The sequence below is a fragment of the Rhineura floridana genome, chromosome 4 (assembly GCF_030035675.1).
Source record: "Rhineura floridana isolate rRhiFlo1 chromosome 4, rRhiFlo1.hap2, whole genome shotgun sequence".
NCBI classification, from domain to species: Eukaryota; Metazoa; Chordata; class Lepidosauria; order Squamata; family Rhineuridae; genus Rhineura; species Rhineura floridana.
This window is the reverse complement of record NC_084483.1, coordinates 49,276,307-49,300,376: the sequence shown is the minus strand read 5'-3', so window position 1 is coordinate 49,300,376 and position 24,070 is coordinate 49,276,307. Positions and strand designations below refer to the sequence as shown.

Genomic DNA, 24,070 nt, shown 5'->3' with positions numbered 1-24,070 from the left:
GTACATATTTACCTGGGAGTAAGTCCCATTGAACTCATTGGGTAGACATGTATGCAGGATTGAACTGTTAGAGGTAGAACTTAAGAGACATAACATGGGTAAACAGAAAATGTACACATCAAAAGTAATCCTCCAAAAAAAAAACATCCCTCCTCCTGCAATTAAAAATGTAGTCTTGCACAGCATATAATGAAACTTTGGAATTAGTTGCCACAAGAAGCAGTGATGGCCACCAACTTGGATGGCTTTAAAAGAGGATTAGCAATGTTGACTATGTTTTACTTCCACTATCAGAGACAGTATGCTTCTCACTATCAGTTACTGGGAATACAAGTGAAGAGAGTGCTACTCGTGCACTCAGGTCCTGCTTGTGGGCTTCCCTTTAGGGCAGCATCACCCAACCTTTTTCGACCCAACGCCCCTTTGCAAAATCTTTTTGTGCCCAACGCCCCCCTCAGATTAAGCATATGCCAATGCTTCCTATTCATCCCTTAAAATATGAGTAATGCATAAAAGGTATTTTCAATGATTATTACTGATCGTTTTTATCATGCCTTTTTATTGCACTTAGATTACACATTGAATTCTTAGTATAATAATAATAATAATAATAAAATTTTATTTCTAGGCCGCCTATCTGGCCGAATTAACGGCCACTCTAGGCGGCGTACATAGACTAAAATACAACATAGAGTAAAATATAACATATAATACTAAACAAAACCCCAGTAGTCTATAGACATCCCGAGCAGCAGGTTCACGCACACATACACACACACGGTCTCTGGCCCCTTCAGCAGTTGCTGCTTTTGTAGCTGGAGAGAGACAGGGCCCCACCCTTCCAGGCCAGGTGGAAATCAGCCAGAAATGCAGGGAGCAGGTCTTGCAGAAACTCACACAGGTAGATGGTCTCTGGCCCCTTCAGCAGTTGCTGCTTTTGTAGCTGGAGAGAGACAGGGCCCCGCCCTTCCAGGCCAGGTGGAAATCAGCCAGAAATGCAGGGAGCAGGTCTTGCAGAAACTCACACAGGTAGATGGTCTCTGACCCCTTCAGCAGTTGCTGCTTTTGTAGCTGGAGAGAGACAGGGCCCCACCCCTCCAGGCCAGGTGGAAATCAGCCAGAAATGCAGGGAGCAGGTCTTGCAGAAACTCACACAGGTAGATGGTCTCTGACCCCTTCAGCAGTTGCTGCTTTTGTAGCTGGAGAGAGACAGGGCCCCGCCCTTCCAGGCCAGGTGGAAATCAGCCAGAAATGCAGGGAGCAGGTCTTGCAGAAACTCACACAGGTAGATGGTATGATTTATTAATATACATATATAGTTATAGAAAAGTAAATAAAATGAGATTTATTATAAAATACTATTGTGATCCTTGAGCTTGATGAGTTTTGGCTAACTTCACAATATCTGGAGTATACTTGGATAGTAATAGTCTTAAGTCACCAATTTCCATCATCCCTGATAATTGGTTATGTTGTCTGAGACTGATGGGAGCTGTAGCCCAACAACATCTGGAGGGTACTATGTTGAAGACCCAATTAGATTAACACAACTCCCTTCCCACCTACCCACCTGTTTCAAACACGTCCTGAAAAGTATGTCTCTTAAATTCTACGTCTGACAGCGCATTCCATTCAGAGGTAAAAATTAATCTGCAATTCTGTATACTTATCCATTTAACTCAATGAGGCTTAATTTGGAGTAGACATATTTAGGACTGGACTCCACCAGAATACATTTCAGCATTTTAGGGGCTATACTTTATTAATGCTGTACCAACTACAATTACTAACTACTGCTTATGTACATATATGGTCTCAGCCTAAGCTACCTCACAGGGTTGTTGCAAAGGTAAGCAGGGAAGGGAATGGCAATGGTCATGGCATTCACAAATCAAAAGTAAATCTGGGGAGGGGGGCACACACAAATAATAAGATGTCTGACAGACAGAATGTTAACAGTTGAAGCTTTCCCCATAATTGTATTTCCATAGTAGAAAAGGCTTACTCTATTTAATTTTTACCTGCCCCACAGCTATTAAATGCACAAGAGCCTGATCTCCTGCAATGCCAACCCTACACCATGCAAAGAACTCAAGTAAAAGAAAAACCACCACAGAATTTGGACAATTTTTTTAAAAAAACATCGGTAACAGTATGAAACACAACATTCTCAGACAAAAAGAAGTTGTGAGACAGTAGACATAAAAACATACACAACAAAGCCTTGACAAATAGCAACAAAAATACTCTGAGCATGAGCATTTTCACATTTTAAATGTTTACTCAACATCGGTTTTGCTTATTTACTGCCTTGGGTCAGTCCCTAACACTCAGCCTAACCTACCTTACCTGGCTGTTGTGAACATACAGAAGGCAGAATTAAAATGGCTGCAAAAGGAAACTAAGGCTGCAATCCGATACATGTCTACTCAGAAGTAAGCTTTATTGGGTTCAATGGGACTTCCTCCCAGGTAAGTATGTACTTCAATACACACTTGCCTGGAAGTCCATTAAATCCAATGGAACTTACTTCTGAGTAGTCATGTTTTGGATTGCAGGTTCGTCCTTGTATTATAGGCATCAAATTTTACTTGCCTTGCCCAGATTGACACATCTTTGTATTGTAAAGTTTCATATTTATTCTGTCCTCCCCTCCCCCCCCGCAAATTAGTACAACTTCAAGGCTTCAACCAGTCCTTATCTTGCCTAAAGTTCCATTCTGTACAATATAGGAAACAGACCTTTATAGTGGTGGCACCTACCCTGTGGATTTCCCTCCCCTTAAAAATTTGGAAAGGTGCCACCTCTGCTATCTTTTTGGCGCCTACTGAAAACCTTCCTCTTTCAACAAGCCTTTTAAGTTGAGACCTTATCCCAGTCTGCATCAGTGTTGGAATTGCTTTTTAATAAGTTTTTAAACCTTTATTTAAACAACATGTTTTTAACCTTTTCTTAAAGATGTCTTGAAAGCCTTTAAAAAAAATTTTTTTTAAGATGTTTTGTTTCAATATATTTTAAAGGGTTTTTAGTGCTTTTGTTTGCCACCCTGGGCTCCTGCTGGGAGGAAGTGCGGGATATAAATCAAATAATAAATAAATAAATAGTGCAATCCTATACCCAATTTGATTTACCTGGGAGTAAGCTCCATTAAACATAAAGAGACATACTTCTGACTAGACTTGTATATATTTGGCTCTTGTCTCTCAGCTGGTAAGAAAGGGGAGCTGGGCAGGGAGGCAGAGGCCACCAATCAGAGCTTTGTGCACCAAACACACACACACACCTCACCTGCAGTTCTTCACGTACGTTCTGCTGCTGCCTCCTTGCCCTCCAGCTCCTTTCTCCCTCCACTCCATTCTTCTCCACCACCGTCCATTTTTAAAACCATTTTTTCTCCACTCTACCCCCGTCTCACTCTCCACCTCCTCCCTTGTCACCTCCTAAACACCCATAGAGCATGAGGGAAGAGCAACGCTGCACAGAAGCACATGATTTTTATCCACAAATCAGAGTAGCAGAATGTTCCCCCTGGCTACCCCCCCAAGTAACACCCAAAAGTAAAGCTGGAAACATTACAATTACAGCTCAAAAGTAATGATATTACTCCTCATTCAATTACAGTCAAAATGTGAAGAAATTACCCACTTGTTCCTCAAAAAAGAAATAAATTATAAGTAATTCATTTTTCCTAACGAACTGCTTCCAAGCTCTGAGCAGGAGTCAGGAGAACTTCAATGGTTGTATATATTCATAGTAAACAGAACAGCATCTCAACATAGCATAGTAACTAGGACTGAGCCTTGCTACACAGACACAGGCCATGACTAAGGAAAAGATTCCAATAGGTTCTAGCCAGTTCCAACAAAGGGAAAGGAAGTTTCCCCTTCAGGTATGTCTCTTAAAGGTCCCCATATGCTGTCAGACTACAACTCATAAGAACATAAGAAGAGCCTGCTGGATCAGGCCAGTGGCCCATCTAGTCCAGCATCCTGTTCTCACAGTGGCCAACCAGGTGCCTGGGGGAAGCCCGCAAGCAGGACCCGAGTGCAAGAACACTCTCCCCTCCTGGGGCTTCCGGTAACTGGTTTTCAGAAGCATGCTGCCTCTGACTAGGGTGGCAGAGCACAGCCATCATGGCTAGTAGCCATTGATAGCCCTGTCCTCCATGAATTTGTCTAATCTTCTTTTAAAGCCGTCCAAGCTGGTGGCCATTACTGCATCTTGTGGGAGCAAATTCCATAGTTTAACTATGCGCTGAGTAAAGAAGTACTTCCTTTCGTCTGTCCTGAATCTTCCAACATTCAGCTTCTTTGAATGTCCACGAGTTCTAGTATTATGAGAGAGGGAGAAGAACTTTTCTCTATCCACTTTCTCAATGCCATGCATAATTTTATACACTTCTATCATGTCTCCTCTGACCCACCTTTTCTCTAAACTAAAAAGCCCCAAATGCTGCAACCTTTCCTCGTAAGGGAGTCGCTCCATCCCCTTGATCATTCTGGTTGCCCTCTTCTGAACCTTTTCCAACTCTATAATATCCTTTTTGAGATGAGGCGACCAGAACTGTACACAGTATTCCAAATGCGGCCGCACCATAGATTTATACAATGGCATTATGATATCGGCTGTTTTATTTTCAATACTTTTCCTAATTATCGCTAGCATGGAATTTGCCTTTTTCACAGCTGCCGCACACTGGGTCGACATTTTCATCGTGCTGTCCACTACAACCCCGAGGTCTCTCTCCTGGTCGGTCACCGCCAGTTCAGACCCCATGAGCGTATATGTGAAATTCAGATTTTTTGCTCCAATATGCATAATTTTACACTTGTTTATATTGAATTGCATTTGCCATTTTTCTGCCCATTCACTCAGTTTGGAGAGGTCTTTTTGGAGCTCTTCGCAATCCCTTTTTGTTTTAACAACCCTGAACAATTTAGTGTCGTCAGCAAACTTGGCCACTTCACTGCTCACTCCTAATTCTAGGTCATTAATGAACAAGTTGAAAAGTACAGGTCCCAATACCGATCCTTGAGGGACTCCACTTTCTACAGCCCTCCATTGGGAGAACTGTCCGTTTATTCCTACTCTCTGCTTTCTGCTTCTTAACCAATTCCTTATCCACAAGAGGACCTCTCCTCTTATTCCATGACTGCTAAGCTTCCTCAGAAGTCTTTGGTGAGGTACCTTGTCAAACGCTTTTTGAAAGTCTAAGTACACTATGTCCACTGGATCACCTCTATCTATATGCTTGTTGACACTCTCAAAGAATTCTAATAGGTTACTGAGACAGGACTTTCCCTTGCAGAAGCCATGCTGGCTCTGCTTCAGCAAGGCTTGTTCTTCTATGTGCTTAGTTAATCTAGCTTTAATAATACTTTCTACCAGTTTTCCAGGGACAGAAGTTAAGCTAACTGGCCTGTAATTTCCGGGATCCCCTCTGGGTCCCTTTTTGAAGATTGGCGTTACATTTGCCACTTTCCAGTCCTCAGGCACAGAGGAGGACCCAAGGGACAAATTACATATTTTAGTTAGCAGATCAGCAATTTCACATTTGAGTTCTTTCAGAACTCTCGGGTGGATGCCATCCGGGCCCGGTGATTTGTCAGTTTTTATATTGTCTATTAAGCTTAGAACTTCCTCTCTCGTTACCACTATTTGTCTCAGTTCCTCAGAATCCCTTCCTGCAAATGTTAGTTCAGGTTCAGGGATCTGCCCTATATCTTCCACTGTGAAGACAGATGCAAAGAATTCATTTAGCTTCTCTGCAATCTCCTTATCGTTCTTTAGGACACCTTTGACTCCCTTATCATCCAAGGGTCCAATTGTCTCCCTAGATGGTCTCCTGCTTTGAATGTATTTATAGAATTTTTTGTTGTTGGTTTTTATGTTCTTAGCAATGTGCTCCTCAAATTCTTTTTTAGCATCCCTTCTTGCATTTCTTTTGCCAGAGTTTGTGTTCTTTTTTATTTTCTTCATTTGGACAAGACTTCCATTTTTTGAAGGAAGACTTTTTGCCTCTAAGAGCTTCCTTGACTTTCCTCGTTAACCATGCTAGCATCTTCTTGGCCCTGGCGGTACCTTTTCTGATCTGCGGTATGCACTCCAGTTGAGCTTCTAATATAGTGTTTTTAAACAACTTCCAAGCATTTTCGAGTGATGTGACCCTCTGGACTTTGTTTTTCAGCTTTCTTTTTACCAATCCCCACATTTTTGTGAAGTTTCCTCTTTTGAAGTCAAATGTGACCGTGTTGGATTTTCTTGGCAATTGGCCAGTTACATGTATGTTTAATTTAATAGCACTGTGGTCACTGCTCCCAATCGGTTCAACAACACTTACATCTCGCACCAGGTCCCAGTCCCCACTGAGGATTAAGTCCAGGGTTGCCGTCCCTCTGGTCGGTTCCATGACCAACTGGTCTAGGGAATAGTCATTTAGAATATCTAGAAACTTTGCTTCTTTGTCATGACTGGAACACATATGCAGCCAGTCTATGTCCGGGTAGTTGAAGTCACCCATTACTACCACATTTCCTAGTTTGGATGCTTCCTCAATTTCATATCTCATCTCAAGGTCTCCCTGAGCATTTTGATCAGGGGGACGATAGATCGTTCCCAGTATTAAGTCCCTCCTGGGGCATGGTATCACCACCCACAACGATTCTGTGGAGGAGTCTGCCTCTTTTGGGGTTTCGAGCTTGCTGGATTCAATGCCTTCTTTCACGTATAGAGCGACTCCGCCACCAATACGTCCTTCCCTGTCCTTCCGATATAGTTTATATAAAGGCATAACCGTATCCCACTGGTTTTCTCCATTCCACCAGGTCTCCGTTATGCTCACTATATCAATGCTCTCCTCTAAGACCAAACACTCCAGTTCTCCCATCTTGGTTCGCAGGCTCCTAGCATTAGCGTACAGGCACTTGGAAGCAGTGTCTCTCTTCAAGTGTCTTTGGCACTTGTGGTTAGGCCTGTGGTAATTTTGCTCTTCTGAATTTATATCCTGTGCCCCTGCTCTCACAATGCCTACTTCTAGGCCTACCCCTTTTACAATTTCATCATTTCTTTGGTTTTTATCCCAGGGGGGAGGTTTATTCCGAACCGGACCTTTCTCAGCTCCTGTCGGGTTTCCCCCCTCAGTCAGTTTAAAAGCTGCTCTGCCACCTTTTTAATTTTAAGTGCCAGCAGTCTGGTTCCATTCTGGTTCAAGTGGAGCCCGTCCCTTTTGTACAGGCCCGGCTTGTCCCAAAATGTTCCCCAGTGCCTAACAAATCCAAACCCTTCCACCCGACACCATCGTCTCATCCACGCATTGAGACTGCGAAGCTGGGCCTGTCTGGCTGGTCCTGCGTGTGGAACCGGTAGCATTTCAGAGAAAGCCACCTTGGAGGTCCTGGCTTTCAGCATCCTACCTAGCAACCTAAATTTTGCTTCCAGGACCTCACGGCTGCATTTCCCCATGTCGTTGGTGCCAACGTGCACCACGACCACTGACTCCTTCCCAGCACTGTCTACCAAACTATCTAAACGACGGGCGATATCCGCAACCTTCGCACCAGGCAGGCAAAACACCTTGCGGTCTACACGCCCGTCACACACCCCACTGTCTATGTTCCTAATGATCGAATCACCCACTACAAGGATCCCTCCACCCCCTGGAGATATATCCTTGGCACGAGAGGATAGCTGCTCATCCCCCAAGGAATGGGTCCCTTCTAAGGGATCGTTTCCCTCTTCCTCAGCTGGATGCTCTCCTTCCCCGAGACCATCGTTGTCCATGATAGCAGGAGAGCTAGGTCCACATCTAGTCCATCACTGCCTCCAAGCACCAGTCTAACATCTCAACTGCCTCTCCAGATTAAATGGAACAGAGACACAAAGTTGGGTATCATTTGTATATTGATGACACTTCAAATATACTGATGACCACTTGCAGCAGCTTCGTACAGATGTTAAATAGCATGGGTGATGAGATAGAACCCTGAGGGACCCACTACAAGACAGCTCCCATGGCACCAAACAGTAGCCTCCCATAACTACCTTCTGGAAACAGCTCTGGAGGTAGGGGCAGAGCCACTAGAGCACAGTGATGACTCTTGGCCTCGCCTTTCACTCATCTGCTCCTCTTTCCAGACGCCAAGTTACAAGCTAAATCTTTTGAGAACGTGCCTCTGAGTTCAGGCATCAGCTCTACATTCACTGATTCTTCTTCTGGGGAATGTGCCTTTGTACAAGGTGTTATCTTACCAATAATTGAAAGAGTCTAACAGTTCATTCTGCCACAAGTAAACATGGACTAAGTGTCTAGTCCAAGCACCTCTCCTGCAAGGAAGATTAATTTATATATGCATATATACAAATGCCAGACCACATTGTTCCAAACACAGAAGAATGAAAGGATATATTGCACTATAGTTCCTACATAGTAATTGCTCAAGACAATCCAAGCACGTGGCCATTACATGTCTCACTGAATGGCAAAAGCAACTAGTTCATTATAGGTCACTAGCTAATCTAACTTGAAGGGGAAATCTTTCCTAACCCATGTGTGACAAGCGAGACCAGAAAACAAGTAAAACTTATCCAGAAAAGTGTCTCTGTGGCAAAAGTACACCTCTGTAGCCTTTCAAGATCATCGATACTGCAGAAAACATTTAACTATACCAGGCAGAATGTGTGGTTATCCATGGAAAGAGCTAATTAGAACAAATACTGAGCAGCGTGTTTTCTGTTCCACTTAGAACTTGAGCATTTCAGTTACTGCTCTGTTTGCAATATGTGTAAATATTTGCATATCTTCATTTAAGTGGTTGGGTATAAAGAAATAAATCAAGGTTTGAATACCACACCCTTGGGCCTGAAAAGCCCATAAAGGAAGAACCATTTTCATTTAAAAAAATAATAACTGGGAGGTGCAGGAAATTATCAATCCATATTAATCTGCAATTATTAATTCAAATTAATCCACAATTAATCTCTATATTAACATTGAACAGTAAATTTTTAAAGCAATATTTACACTGTCACACTTCAGATGTGGAGCTGACCCGATAAGAAACTTATCTATAATCCTAAACACACAACAGCTAGCAGAGTTCAATTTAAATAGAAATAAAAGTGATTGAGTTTATAAGTGAAGGCTACTTCCAGATTGTTGCTATTTTGTGGGTGGGATTTCATCACATACTAGCACATTCACATCATACATTTAAAGTGGATTTATTTTTGCACAACAAAGTCACTTCCCAAAGAATTTGGACTTTTAGAAATAAAGAAAGTGATGGGGAAATGCACCAGAAAGTGTGGGATAACAATTGCTTGATGCAACTTTGTATGATCTCCCCAGAAACAAATCAAGAGGTCATCTGAAGATGACCAAATATTCCAGTATAACTATATTGAAGAGCTGTTTACTATGGGAAAGGCTTACAGCAACAGTGAGCAGCAAGTACTCAACAACAATGGTCCAGACCTACAATCTTAACTGCTCACCCAGTTTCTCTTAAAGTCCCTCCTGCAGCAGCGGTGGCTGGTGGCTCCATGTCATTGGGTCAGTGGAATCCGCTCTGAGTTTTAGTCCAAACTTTCAAGGAGTTGTCTGAGGCGCTGAGCTCCTTGAAAGTGTAAACAAAAACCCGGAGCAGATTCCACTGCCCCACTGACATGGAGTCTGCTGCCACTGCTCTACAATAAAACACTTGGAATATTAAACAGTAAATCCTGCCCAGGAAAGAAACACGGCGGTCTGTTAGCGCAGATTGGGCTCTGCCCTCAGCCATCCTCCACCTGCCTGCATTCTTACTTGCAACCAGACCAGGTGGTAATTTTATAAATAAATAACGGAAAATGCTGCCACAGTGGTTCTGGGAAAGAAGCCCTTTGGGCTAGGCAAACACTTTTAAACTCCAAGCATAAAGGACAGCACTGAAACAAAACAATGTGTGTCCTTAAAAAACATGCAGGCACTTAATAGTGTCATCAAGGAAGAGGTTGTATCAGAGATGTTGAGACACAGCCAAGAATTTAAAGAGCAGCTTCTGTTTTCCCACAATTAGGGATTTCCAAGGGCCGGGCCTTATGGCTCTCGCATGCATAACCTCTGCTGTTGCCATTGCTTCTGTAGGGAGCAGCTCTTAGTTGCCAAGATCAAGAAAGAAACCAGACCATTTTGTTTTGTCAGGAGGGGTGTGGCAGCTGCTCCAGCTAGCTTGGCTTAGCCTGAAACTGAAATCTGAGGAGAGCTTTAGAGCATGGCCCTCTGAACATGCAGGCTTAGAATCTGGCTAATTCCACCAGACTGAAGACAGTCTTCCCTTGAGTGACAGCCTAAGACCTATATGGAACTAACAACAACAACATCTGTATGTTCAGCACTGTGGGGCCAAGTCTGTGGAACTCCCTCCCAACTGAGATTAAACAGGTCTCTCCTCGCTGAACTTGAGGCGCATGACTAAGACTTTCTTGTTTCAGCAGGCGCTTTAAGGTAGCGCTTTTTAGTTTTATGATAATATTTTATTGTTTTATTTTCTGTATGGTTTATTTTTATCTACACCGCTTAGAAATGCCAACTGTTAAGCAGCATATAAATGTCTTAAGTAAATAAAATTAAAATATAGTGCTTTCAAATGTTCACATTTGCTTCACATACATTATCTAGTTGTAAACCTTACAACAACCCTGAAAAGTAGGGGTGGGGAACCTCTGGCCTGCAGGCCTCATGAGACCCACCAGGCCTTCCCATTTGCCCCACAAGGGTCAAGTCATGACCACATGCAATCACATGTGGGGCAGCTAAAAACCTGGCTAAGCCAAAAGGAAGTTTGCAAGCACCACTGATCAGCTGACTGTTGGGTTAAGAAGTTCTTGGCAAAATGCCATCTTGTGGAGCTCTTCGTAAAGTGCTCTGCAAAACCCATGTGGGCAAAAAAGGTTACTTGACAGACCACCTGCCAAACTTTGCCTGCAAGGGGTGGGGGAGAAAACAAACTGGCCCTATGGTCAGATCTAGTTCCCCACCCCTGTTGTAAGGCAAGGTAAGTCAGCACTACTATCCTCCGTACTGCCTAAGACAATCTAGTGAGTTCACAGCAGATGCAAGGTTTGAAACAGGGTCTACATGATTACAGCAGAGTGCCGTAGCCATGTCATACGAATTAGAGAATATTACTACCTTGCCTTTTTCTCTATCATCACTGCTGCTCTCATCTACACATTTTCAGCCAGGCTGCTAATTTCAATCTATCCCTGTCCATTGAGCATGCAACCCATTTACGCTTAGTGGTGCTTCTCAATACAAATTTTAGGAACTGTGCATGTTTTAAGAGCATCCCTCTGCAGATGTCAAACTTCTCTTGGTGAAGTCTTCTCAGAAACAGATATTAAACACACAGTCTGTAGTTTCTACAGCAGGAAGTTGTTAGGCACTGCACTCTGCTGGAATATTTCAATAAAGGTAATAGCCCCCGCTGTCAGATACCTAGCTCCTTCAATTCGAGAATATTCCACCCATGTTATTTTTCCATCCATCATACTACACTGCTTACTGATACTCCACAGTGCCATAGACTTGTCTACACTATGTGCTTTACAGGGACAGCTTAAAACTACCCTTTCTGTAATGGATTTCCCTTATCTTATCTACTATAACATATAGACCAGTTAAGACACTGTGTATTTGCATCATACAAAGCTTCCCCATCCCAGCACCTTGAACACCTGGTGTTGCACATCATGTGCCACAGTCATCTACATACCACAGTGACAGTGAGCCAGCACAAAGAGGCAGTTTCAAATGGCCCTAGTGCAATCAATGCAACATCTAGACCAGGGGTGGGCAACCTTTTTGACACAGAGGTTATATTTGGTGGTGGGCCTGTCACTCTACACACTTGCAGTCAGGTGGGAGGGACAGACATGTAAGGGGACCTCAGCAATCCCATTGCCTGCTTCCCCACCCCACCCCCATTGCCCAGCTAATTGGGAAGAGCTTCTCAGCTGTTGCCACTACTAATTAGCTGGGAGGCAGGGAGGTGTGAGTGGAGCAGAGAGACAGGGAGGAGAAAAATAGAGTCATCCTGTGCATCTTCCTCCCATGTAACTTGTGCTCTTTGAAATTTGAGGGAAGCGTAGTTAATTCAGAAGAAGCAGGAGGGCTGGATAATCTATGGTGGGCTTCAGAGAAGGCCTATGTAAGCCCCACCTATAGCCAAGACTTTTTGAACACCCAGGAAGGAGACTGTATTGTATCAATATGCACATGTGAAGTTGCATGTTAGCTAACATGTTAGGAAGGAAACAAGACTATGCTTGAAGACAATGTGCTAGTTTAAGCCCTTCATCTGCGTGTATTTGACTTGGAGACTGCAAGTATGCAATCCTTGAAATTTCCAGGCAGGGAGAATGTACACATAAATATACTTGACAGAACAGTTCTATATTGAGAAACTTAAAGCTTTATTCATTATTTATTCATTTGAATTATGCTTAAAATAATTCCATAGAGCAGATCTATTCATACTCAAGCTTACCATTTCGAGACAAATCAAGTTCTACCAGCTGCATAAAGTTTGCTATCTCTGGAGGAAGTCGCTGAATTTCATTATCACTAAGCCCAAGTTTTCGTAGCTTTACAAGCTGAAAAAATGGCTGAAAGAGAAAATAATTATCCATTAAGTATGTACACAAAAATTGCTGGTAATTTATTTATTTATTTAATTTAATTTATATACCGCCCTAAGCCTAAAAGGCTCTCTGGGCGGTGTACATCAGAAATGATGCTGTTACATTAAAAAACAACCACCCAGAATCTATAATAAAGACCAATTAAATTGTCAACCTAGTGAACATGAAGTCTTATTCTGTTAATTGTTGGCCATGTTTCTTTTAGGAGGTCAGCTCCATGGACAACATAAGGCCAACAGTGCAAGTCAGGGCTGTGGAACCTGTGTTCCTCCATATGTTGATGTGACTCCATCTCCCATCTGCTCCTCCCAGCTTAGTCAGGGATGATGGGATTTATAATCCAACAACATCTGGAAGGCAACAGGTTCCCCAATCCTGCTACAGATGGCACTTCTGTATCATTACCCCCTGATGTCTACCACACACAGATGCATCAGGAAAACCTGATTCGGCCATGTTTCCAGATGCACACACACTGGTCGTTAAAAACACATATGAATCATCTTTAATTTAAACATTCACTATAGGAAATGTATTTGTTGCATTAAAAGTAAAGTATCTCCTAGATTTATCGGTGACTATGGGTGCATGTATGCATGGACCTTTGGGCCAGCTTGGTCCATAGACCAAAAATTAAAACTGACAGTATTTCTTCTCTGCAAAAAAAATCCCCCTGTGCAAAAGAAGCAGTGTAATTTATTTAACTTTAATCACAGCAAATTCATACCAAACATCTTTTCAACTTACAGTGGAGATTTCATTACTTCACTTACCTGATTTATTCCTGCCACCTAAAATCTATTCTTACCTTCACACTGATTGAATGCATTTGGATGAGGGCAGGATTATTCACACTGGCCCAACCTCTGCATATACAGTGGAAAGTATGAATGAGTCTTTGCCCACAAACAAGGCCCTATGCGATTGGGAGCCCAGATCACTCATGTTTCATGTTTATTACTGTACAAGTAAAGTAGGACCACACTCAATTAGGCACTCCTTGGTCAAGTTGCCAATCTCTGCAAGCTAAGTTGCTTATATCACTATAAAACAGAGCTTTGTCTTCATAACCTACATATTTATACAAACATACCATTTTTTTCTTCTAAGTGGATATTATAAATTCTGCAGTGGTAACATACAATTGTCACGCAAAGTGTGGTGCTACCTTGGCTTAATTTATTCAAATGAGATCAGAAATTTATGGATAGATCATCCTTTGGCCACTACAGCTAGCTGCTACTGTAGGGCATATAGGGTTGCTTCCCTAATTAGTCATCTTAATTAGTTCTGGAGAGATATCAAGAGTAAACATCATTCTTCAGCTGAGGGGTGGTTCTGCATACATTTCCCTTTGCAAGCACAGAACCATTCCCTTCACTGAAATGAATGGAAAATCCATTGTAAATGCATATACACCTCACAATTCTCCAGAGGAATTCTGGGACCAGGAAGGAAACAAGAGGACATTTTCCTAATGAGACCATGGAAGGAAAAGGTAAGTGTGTTTCATTCATGTCACATGTTCTGTTTACAAATCTAGAGCACATCTGCCCAGTTTGTGACACACCAGAGCGGATCATGAGTTGTGGGGTAGCTTAATAAAGCCCTTCTTTGCTACCTATGCTAAGGCTGTAAAAACAGCTGTTACAGGCAGAAGGCAGGTTGAAGAGCTACATTCAGCTTGATGGACCACAAGTTGTACATATCTGGCTCAGAGGAATGAAAAAGTTTAGAAACAAATATTATAGTAATTTTTAAGGTAGAGTAGAGTAGACAACATCATGAAAATCAAAAGTGCTCATTTTGGAATTCCTGGAAATAAGGAGGAAAGGATTCCTTATCCTCTGCAGGTGAACTTACAATTTCATGTATTTACTGTTCCACCCTGAAGAGATTATAAAGTGTTCTTCCTTGCTTCTCCACATGCCAAACCTCATCTGTTTTATCCCATATGCATTTTGACATTATAAAAAGCAGCAGAACAGAAGAAGTGTGCCCCTCACCTCCAAATATGGGAACAGCATGAACAGCTTTTGTCAAGCTGAATTGAACATGCAGGTTTGAATTAAATGACATGAGTTCAGAAATTGTAAATATTTAGAAGGATACTTAGAAGTAGGTTCCATTTAAATCAGGGGGATTTGCATCCAAACTGATGCTTTTAAGAATCGAGTGAATAAGATTTACTTCAACATTTATGCTAAGCTATGGAAACATACTGAATTTATATAGTGATTTTTGACACCCATACGCAAAACAAGAACCGGAGATCTGCTGACACCAGACATTGTCCTTTTTCAGGTTTCTATGTGGCGTGCAATTAAATGTGATTAATAATTTCTGCTGACCCCAAGCTGTATGCAAATGTCAACATTAGTGAAGCCAAAGCCAGTTTTGGAAACCACCCAAGCAAAAGAGCTAAGAGTTGGCAACTTGTCCAGCACTCATGATTGTCTTAAAAATGTATTATGTACATAAGAACTGCAACCAATTTGCATAATTTTGCACAACTTAAAAATTGATTAATGTGATATGACATGTGGACATGACAGATTTAATCTGCTTCACCTTCCCTTTCTCCACTATCACCACAATCACACACAAATAATATCAGGGTATTAAGCACTCTCAAGTTGTTAAATCAAATATTGCTATTTCAGAATGTGTTGTGTTTTTGTTTGCCACTCTGGGCTCCTTCTAGGAGGAAGGGCAAGATATAAATTTAATAATAAATTTCTTCCCAGCATGCTGCTTATGAGGCCATAAGCCATGTAATTTCTATAAGGTGTAAATGCATAAAAACGTAGCATGAGTGGGTTTAGATCACACACCCTACCCCTGGATTTTATCTGTGATATCAGTTGTGCTGTTCAGGGCTAGATGCATCATATTTTATGAACAATATCCTAATCAAATATTACACCCCATGCATGGGACACCTGGTAGTCTTGGAAATAAGACAGGTGTGACCTCACTCCCCACAATGCACAAGAATGGGTTCCATATGAACCAGAGACCACAGTCTTTTAAACAACAGCTATAATTTCTCCTCGTGAGCCTTGTGCTTTGCCTGCAGGATGCTCTGTTTTTAGGAAACTTTTATTTGTAGGATAAAAACATTAAACCAATCCTTATGATAAGTTGGGGTCTGTACCATCATGCAACAAAGATCCAAAGTAACTGCTTTGCATTTTTGAGAGTAAGTGTCAGTACTTCAGCTCTCTGAATAGCTATTTGAAATCAAATCCCTTACAGTCAAGCGTTCAAGAAATGTGCATGGCCATGATGTAGTCTAGAATTCAGACTAGAATGTAGTTTAGGTTAGGGGCACTTGACACAGTGCTCTCCAGATGTTGCTGGACTCTAACTCCCATCTATCCTAGCCACCATCACTTCATATGATGGCAGTTGGTGTCCAACAACATATGGATGGCTCCACAATGGCTGTCCCTGCTCCAAGCCAATAACTAATATTGTGGAAAAACATATTTTTCCCTCTCCTAAAAACATCAGCCTTCATTTCCAAAAATATTTATAGGACTTCTGGTGATACAGAAAGTTGATATGAAGTTTGGGAAACAGTGTTCTGATGGGAGTTCAGCAGTTGAGGAGCTACTCTCAGTATATAACCTAAGCCACGCCAAAAACTCTTCTCTAAATTCTAACACAAAAATTGTTAAGTTGCTGAACACTGAATACCTTTTCATGGATGGCACACAATCAACACAAAATTATTCACCACAGATTTTTGCATTTTGCATTTGCTAGATCTGGAAATTTTAGGATTTCTTAATGTCAATTCCAAATCATGAAATCCCTGAGATATGGAGGGAAAGAGAGAGATTTATTTAGGGCTCTTTTATTCTTGACACAACACTGTTTCCCAAACTGCCAGTTTTATTCTCTAATCATAAGAACTAGTTTCATCTTGTGAAAGCTGACATTTCAGGATATTCAAAAGAACCTTTGGCAAAGTATCCCACAGCCCTTACACAGTGCAACCATGTCTAACACAGAGAATGCTGCATTAAGTAATATCCCAAACCCTTATTTTAGAGTGTAGAATTTCTTTAAATAAGGACTACATTTTAAAGTGTGAAGATACAGCAGTAACTATGCGTGAGTATCTGTTTAACAGATACATTCATTAAGAAACAAAAACAGTTTTAATAGTTGCACCAGCTACTGGACCACAAGAGATGGCTGTAAACATACAAACCACAAATTAAATTCTCTTGTAAAACAGAAACAAATGTGCCCTAACATCAGCAACCAGTGCAAGTTACAGCCATGTTGAATGTGGACACGACAGTCATGCTGCAAGGTATCAGTGGAACTACTGTCTTGTGTCCCAAACTGCATAGCTTTTTAGCAGGCACAAATGCTAATCCAAGCAGATTTAACAGTTTCTCTCTATACTCTTAGGTAAGGGGCCAATTATCAAACTATGGCTGGGCAATATGTGAACAAATGAAATCTTTAGTACCAGCATCCCTCCTCCACTTGAGGAGAGAACAGGAATGCAATATTTTACACAGTTTATTACCTTGGAGACTATTCTAGAGAGAGAAGTGCTAATTCATGTGGTGAACAAAACCCAAGCCTTGACAAAGACTGGGATGTCACTTCTGTTTCTTCCTCCTGCTCCCCCTCCTGAATCCCATGCAGCTCTCTTAAGTCTTCCAGAGCCAGGACTGCACATTCCCAATCAAAGTTCAACGAATCCCTTTTCCGCAACACTTGGCAAGTCATTTTCATGGAACCTTTTGCCTGTTCTAGAATTTTCCTTCTAGCACTTAGCACCATTACCCATTATTGAAACTAGCACACACTTGTGTGTAGGTGATTTGTGGTTTTAGCTTTTTGTGTAATCATCAGTTGGGACTTTTTAAAATATACTTACACCCAAGTGCCTGTGCATAATATGTGCATCTTACAGCAATTGTAAGCTTTCATCTAAAGATGTAGTGGTACAAATCTCCACTAAGCTATGAAACTCACTGGTTGATCTTTGGCCAGTCACCGTCTCTTAGTCCTACCTCACAGGGATAAAATGGGGAGGGGAAAAACCATGTAGACCATCTTGAGCTCCTTGGCGGAATGCTTCAGGTTCATTTTTCATCCAGAGAGTACTATACAATTTGCCACAAGAGCACAATTACAAAATATTGCTTCTATAGGAAGAAAATTCATAGAAGGCACTGGTATTTAGATAGGGCTACTGTTAAGTAGGGTTGCAACCTGATGAATTTTCACCAATTCTTTAGTGGCATGAAGCCGTTTTGCCCAGCAATGACTGGTTCACTAACTATGGTTATTCCTAGACAGGGATAGCTTGACTACAGTGAGCCATGCCCTGATCATCTCCTGTCTGGATAACTGTAATACATTCCATGTATGGCTGTCCTTGAAGGCAACTCTAAAATTGCAGCAGTCAGAACCATGTTACACTGGTTTTTAAAGATATGTATTGCCTACCACTTCATTTTCAGTCTGAATTCAAGGTTCTACAAATGATATAAAGCCCTGAATGGCTTGAGAGCTGAATAATTGAGAGGAAGCAATAATTGTGGTTTTGCTTGTGAACCCAGAACTTCTGGGGAGGCCTGTCCCTCTGTGTCATGGCCCCTTCGGAGGACTCCTCGGAGGAGGAGGAAGAGGCAGCGGAGCCGGACCCAGAAGAAGGAAGAAGAGGAATCCCTGAGGATGCAACTCCAGCTCTTCCCCAGCTGGAGAATGTCCAGGTCCTGGCTGAAGCCATTCAAGCAGATTCAGGGGATGAACAGGAGGCTCCCCCCCCCCCCGCAGAGCGAAGACACCAGCGAGTTTTGCAGCAACAGAGGAGGAGGTTGGGCCATTTAAGAACAAGTGGCTCTAAGAAGTTGGGAGACTAATCACCTGCACCTGCCTAGGAAATGGGTTTTAAAAGGCAGTTTGAGACTGCAGCAGCCTGCTGACTACAACGTCGGGTGTGACCTCCACGTGAAATGCAGTTTGCAGACTCCAGACCTTTTGGACTGAACCCCTGGCTTTCTGAACCCAGCTTCTCCACCTTGACGATGTTTTCGGACACTGCTACTGGTACGGTTGTTAGAAGCATTCCTTTCTCTAGCCGGCTCCTGGCCTTGGCAGATTTACGACCTAGCTAACTGCCAGCTGATAAGTTACAGCCCAGCTCCCAGCCCGTCCTGCCCAGAGCGAGACTCATGAGACAGAGATGAGGATGGAATCAATTCCTGTTTTATTAAAGTAACATCGAAGGCAATACGTTTCATAGTCACACTATGCTAGCTCACTGCAATCCCTAACTAGGCTACCTAAGTAACTCTGCAGCATGTGAAGAAAGTTGAGTCAGCAGCCCGGTCAAGGGGGAGCAAGCTTAAGTAGGAAAGGTCTTCGTCCATAATCTCTGACTCCTTCAAAGAACCTCCCACTGACCAAAGCGCTTCTCCCGGCGTCTGGCACGGGGCAAAAGGGGGCGTGCCTCTGCTGGCTTATCTGGCAATACAGCCTCGATAGGTGCCAACTCGGTTTCAAGAGATGGGGAAGCGCTGGACGTGCCAAGGGGGGAGCTCAGGGGGTGGAGTTGGTGCGCGCACCAAGACATCCCCTAACGGTTCTATGGGGGTGTCTGGAAGCTGAGCGGGGTCTTCTTCGGTGGGAGAACTGTCCGTGGGAACTGGCACAGTGTCAAACACACACCCCACCCGCCTCATCCTCACAAGTCTCAACACTCTCTGATTCTTCCCCTTGCCCTAGCAGCCGGCCCTGACGCTCATCCAGCCCCCCTCCTTGTTCCTCCTGAGAGAGCTGGGGCTTGACAGCCCCAAAGCTGACACTCTGCTAGGAGTATACACGTGGTGGTGATGCTTGGGTGGACCTTTTCCATGGTGGCATTTATTTATTTATTTATTTATTTGTTTATTTGTTTGTTTATTTATTTATTTGTTTGTTTATTTATTTATTTGTTTGTTTATTTATTTATTTGTTTGTTTATTTATGTTTGTTTGTTTATGTGTTTATGTGTTTGTTTGTTTGTTTGTTTATTTATTTATTTGTTTGTTTATTTATTTGTTTGTTTATTTGTTTGTTTGTTTATTTGTTTGTTTATTTATTTATTTGTTTATTTGTTTATTTGTTTGTTTGTTTGTTTGTTTATTTGTTTATTTGTTTGTTTGTTTGTTTGTTTGTTTGTTTGTTTGCCGGCTTCCCATTGGCATCTGGCTGGCCACTGTGAGAACAGGATGCTTATGTTTTTAAAAAATGATTTATCTAACCAATAAATTAAATTTTGCAGTCCTGCTGTTATAGTGACAGAACAGCACTTAGGACATAAACCACTAAGAGTCCATTCTTATTTTTACACAGAAGTAGATCTTACAATCAGATTCCACTAAGTTTGCAGAGAGTTGCAGTCTTAGATTTTTCAGCCATTTTCTTCTTCATGCAAGTCAGCATCTTACCTGCTAATGCACAAATCAATCATATTTGCCTAAGAACAAGAAACAGAATGAAAGAGGAACCGTAAACTTAATCTCCCAACTCTCCTTATGCCTGCAGCTTGGCTTTAAATCCTAAGATGAACAAGAAAAGATCACAGGTATCTGCAACAAACAGGAAGTTTTGGATTTGAAATAATTAGTCATTTGGGACAGTTTTCTTTCTCCTATTAAGGCCAGGTAGGTAAGTGTGGGCAGAGGACTCTAACCTTTTTGAGTCAAGGGATATGTATGAAAATATAAGAAACTGCAGTGGGCACAACAAAATACCAATGTCACAGAAAAGCTGGTGATGCTCAGAATGCACATACCCCACAGACAAGCAAAACACCCACCAAAACAAATAAAAAAGGCAAAAAAAGCTCCCCCTCCAAAAGCAGTAATTTTAAAAAGTGGAAGGGACAAAAGACCTTAGCATATGCCGGAAGGTGGTGCTGAGTGCACCATTGAGGACTCCAGAATTAGGGGTTACAGTGCTACAGCAGCTACGTCATATAGTTAAAAAGAAAAAAATGTATTTCTGTCACACCCTTGTGATAACAGCACCAGTTGAGGGTGAACTCGATCTGTCATCCACTCTTAACTGAATGAGTGGGTGAGCCTTTACCCAACAGCTGAATACAGAAGAGCTCTTGCACCTCTTCTACAGTTTGTACTAGACATCTGTTAATTTAAAAAATGTATTCACAGAAACAGGAAATGTCCTTTGTTTTTCTTGCTTAACATAAATGGGACCAAACCCTGTATGAAACATCCATACACAAAGCTCTGTGTGTAGGGAGATAGTTTCTGTTTTCAGAGCCAGCTCTGCACAAGACCAAGGGAAAATATTTCAAATTCCTAAGGCACCAGCAGCAAATTGTGAGGTTCCTAGGATTTTTCCAGTCACGTCCAACTACGCAACACAAATCTGCTACTGTGGCACACTAAGGGATTCACAATGTTGCACTGCATAGACCACTTACACATTCTTTCCACACACACACACACACACACACACACACACACACACGAGAGAGAGAGAGAGAGAGAGAGAGAGAGAGAGACTAATAAAAGGACTAGCCCAACTCCTTCCATTCATTCAAGGAGCATTGGGGGAGTAGAGAGTGGCTTTACCACTTTTTGGTCATGCCAATTGTGTAAAACTGAAAGAATGCTAATCATGGGCTACCCAGGAGCTAGTCTACACATTACTAGGACCAAACTGAGATCCCTTTCAAATCACTCCTTGCTGCAGCTGTTATCTCAAGGTACACAGTTTACACACAGCTTGGTGGTTTTGTCTATACCAGTGGAAATACCTGAAGAGGGTTTGTGCTAGCATGTAAGGGGGGGGGAATCACACCAACTATATAGTAACTTGTTTAGGGGGTGGGTTGTTCTACCCTTATATCCATGTATTGTATTTTTAACTTTTTAGTTTTGTTAGTTTTATATTGGTTGTAATCTTTTTATAGTGTCGCTTTTCATCATAAAAATGAACAAAGGCAACTAACAAATTTAATAAATATATAAAGTATCACACTCAGTAACAGCTGATGCATGGCGCAATTAAACGTGGCTCCTTCTTACTCAGTTTCATACATGTAGACTGGCCCTTAAGGAACTGTCAAGTAACAATTCTAATATAGTTTAAGGATTACGGAAACAGAGGTGACTAATCCAGATTAACCAGTTCAAGAGTAAAAACAGCATGCAGTCTTGCTAACATCACAAACTCTATCTCACAGAAAGTGCAGATTAGCCTTAGACATCTTTTTGAACCCATGGAAACTGCTATAAGGATAGTTCCCTCTCTCTCTGTTATTACTTAAATTTCTATCCCACCCTTCCTTCCAAAGGAGTCCAGAGCAGCACACAATCAAGTAATGAAACAATACAGCAGGTGGCCTCCTTATTTTCTAGCCCCTTCTATGTAGGGATGTGCTAGAAATCCATTCAATTTGGTACCAAATTTTCCATTAATTTGCTTATCCTCAATTGCTGATCAGATTTCAATATATTTAATTTCCACTGCTTTTTTGAAAATGGACTTTAAAAAAACCCTCTAAATCAATTATAAGAATGATAATTTATTGATATTTCCTTTAAAGATATTGATATTTCCTTGAAAAATATTTATTCTAATTCCAATATTTTTTCCTGAGCCAAAACAAAAACTGATCAGTAAAACCAGTGGCTAGCAGATACAGAACGAACTCATATTTATGCCACCCTGTTAAGTTGATGGAATGCTTTTGAACTGACACTGGCCAACAGATCCCATCCCTGCTTCTATGTCTTTAGCATCCGCCTAACACATGAAATGTAGCCGGTGAAGCTTTCCCCACTACACCTCCCCAAGCCAGTAAAAACCTCCAGTGGCTACATTTGTGTGTCAGACTGCTACAAAGGCACCAAAATGACAGGTATACACTGCAGGCTACCCTAGGTTCAATTTGTATTCTTGCACAGAATAGTAGTACAGAATGGTAGTATGAAATTAGTAACAGAAGTCAGACAACAGAGTAGTGATGGCATTAAAGGGGGCGGAAGGAGCATCACAGATTAGTATCCAGACATCCACAAAATTTGGGTGTGACCCAACCACTTGTCTTCTGGCAGATGATCTCAAGTCTGACAGAATTAGCAAAATATAGAGACTGAAAAGGTAGACAAGAGGCCAGCAGCAAAAAATAGAGTGAATGGGATAACTGAAGCCTCAGCTAATGCTGGCACTTGCTCCACCATCACCAGTTTAGTTCTGGCAGCTGTGCTTAGAAAGGCTTCTCATCTGGGTGCCCTAAAAATCCCAGAGAGACCAATTTTAGTCATTCTACAATACTGCAGGTCACTCTCTGAAAAGGGAGGGAAAGCAGCTCAGCAGAAGCAAGGGCCTTCTGTCACAGATCCTTCAAAGTTACTGCTAAACCTAACTTCCACATGCTCACTTCAGTAAGGCAATACACTGCAATGATTGCTTTGTTTTATTTTCCTGTGGGCACGGATTTACTCCCACACACACTACGTAGAATGAGCAGCAAAAAACAGAAAAGATTAAAGAGCATCTGCTGCGAGACTCATCAGATCGTAGCAGAGAGGGGAAAAGCTTTCGCCTTCAGCTGCTGCAGAGGAAACCTATAATCATATATTATTACTGGATGCTACTGAATCTGTGGCCAGTTTAACTGGAACCAGGGAAATATAGCTCTTTGACAAGGACTAGGACACACACTAACAATCTTGATAGTCATACTATACAGGAGGAGGGAGAAAAGAAAAGATAGATTATTTCTATTAGAAGTAGTGGCCACTGAGAATAAGCAAACATCCCAGCCTACTACTTCACACAAGTAATTCTTGCACAACTGGAAAAGACAGTAGCAGAACTGTCGGAAGAAAGAAAGGATGAATGATACAAACTCACCCTTTGTATCAAAATGCAGCAAAATTCAGAATAAGCTATAGCATTCAGAGTTCTACAGGTGTGTATTAAAAGCCTTCAAATGTCATTAAAGTTAGAGAGCTAACTAGTTCATTAACCATTGAAAAAATGGAAATGGACTGCCTTCAAGTCGATCCCGACTTATGGCTACCTTATGAATAGGGTTTTCATGGTAAGTGGTATTCAGAGGGGGTTTACCATTGCCTCCCTCTGAGGCTAGTCCTCCCCAGCTGGCTAGGGCCTGCTCAGCTTGCCACAGCTGCACAAGCCAGCCCCTTCCTTGTCCACAACTGCCAGCTGGAGGGCAACTGGGCTCCTTGGGACTATGCAGCTTGCCCACGGCTGCACAGGTGGCAGGGCACGTAACCCCTGAGCCAGTCACTGTGGGGGTGATCTTTAGCTGGCCCTTGACACCCAGGAGACACGAGCGGGGATTTGAACTCACAGACTCTGGACTCCCAGC

General features: G+C 42.0%; 1 protein-coding gene across 1 annotated transcript in view; it reads right to left on the bottom strand.

The window, feature by feature from the left end:
* LRRC1 (leucine rich repeat containing 1) overlaps positions 1-24,070 on the bottom strand; it is a 107,701-nt gene that overhangs the window by 64,449 nt on the left and 19,182 nt on the right. The window contains exon 2 of the mRNA XM_061626247.1: positions 12,528-12,645. Within this exon, the coding sequence (XP_061482231.1) occupies positions 12,528-12,645 (118 nt within the window). The remainder of the gene's footprint in view (positions 1-12,527; positions 12,646-24,070) is intronic.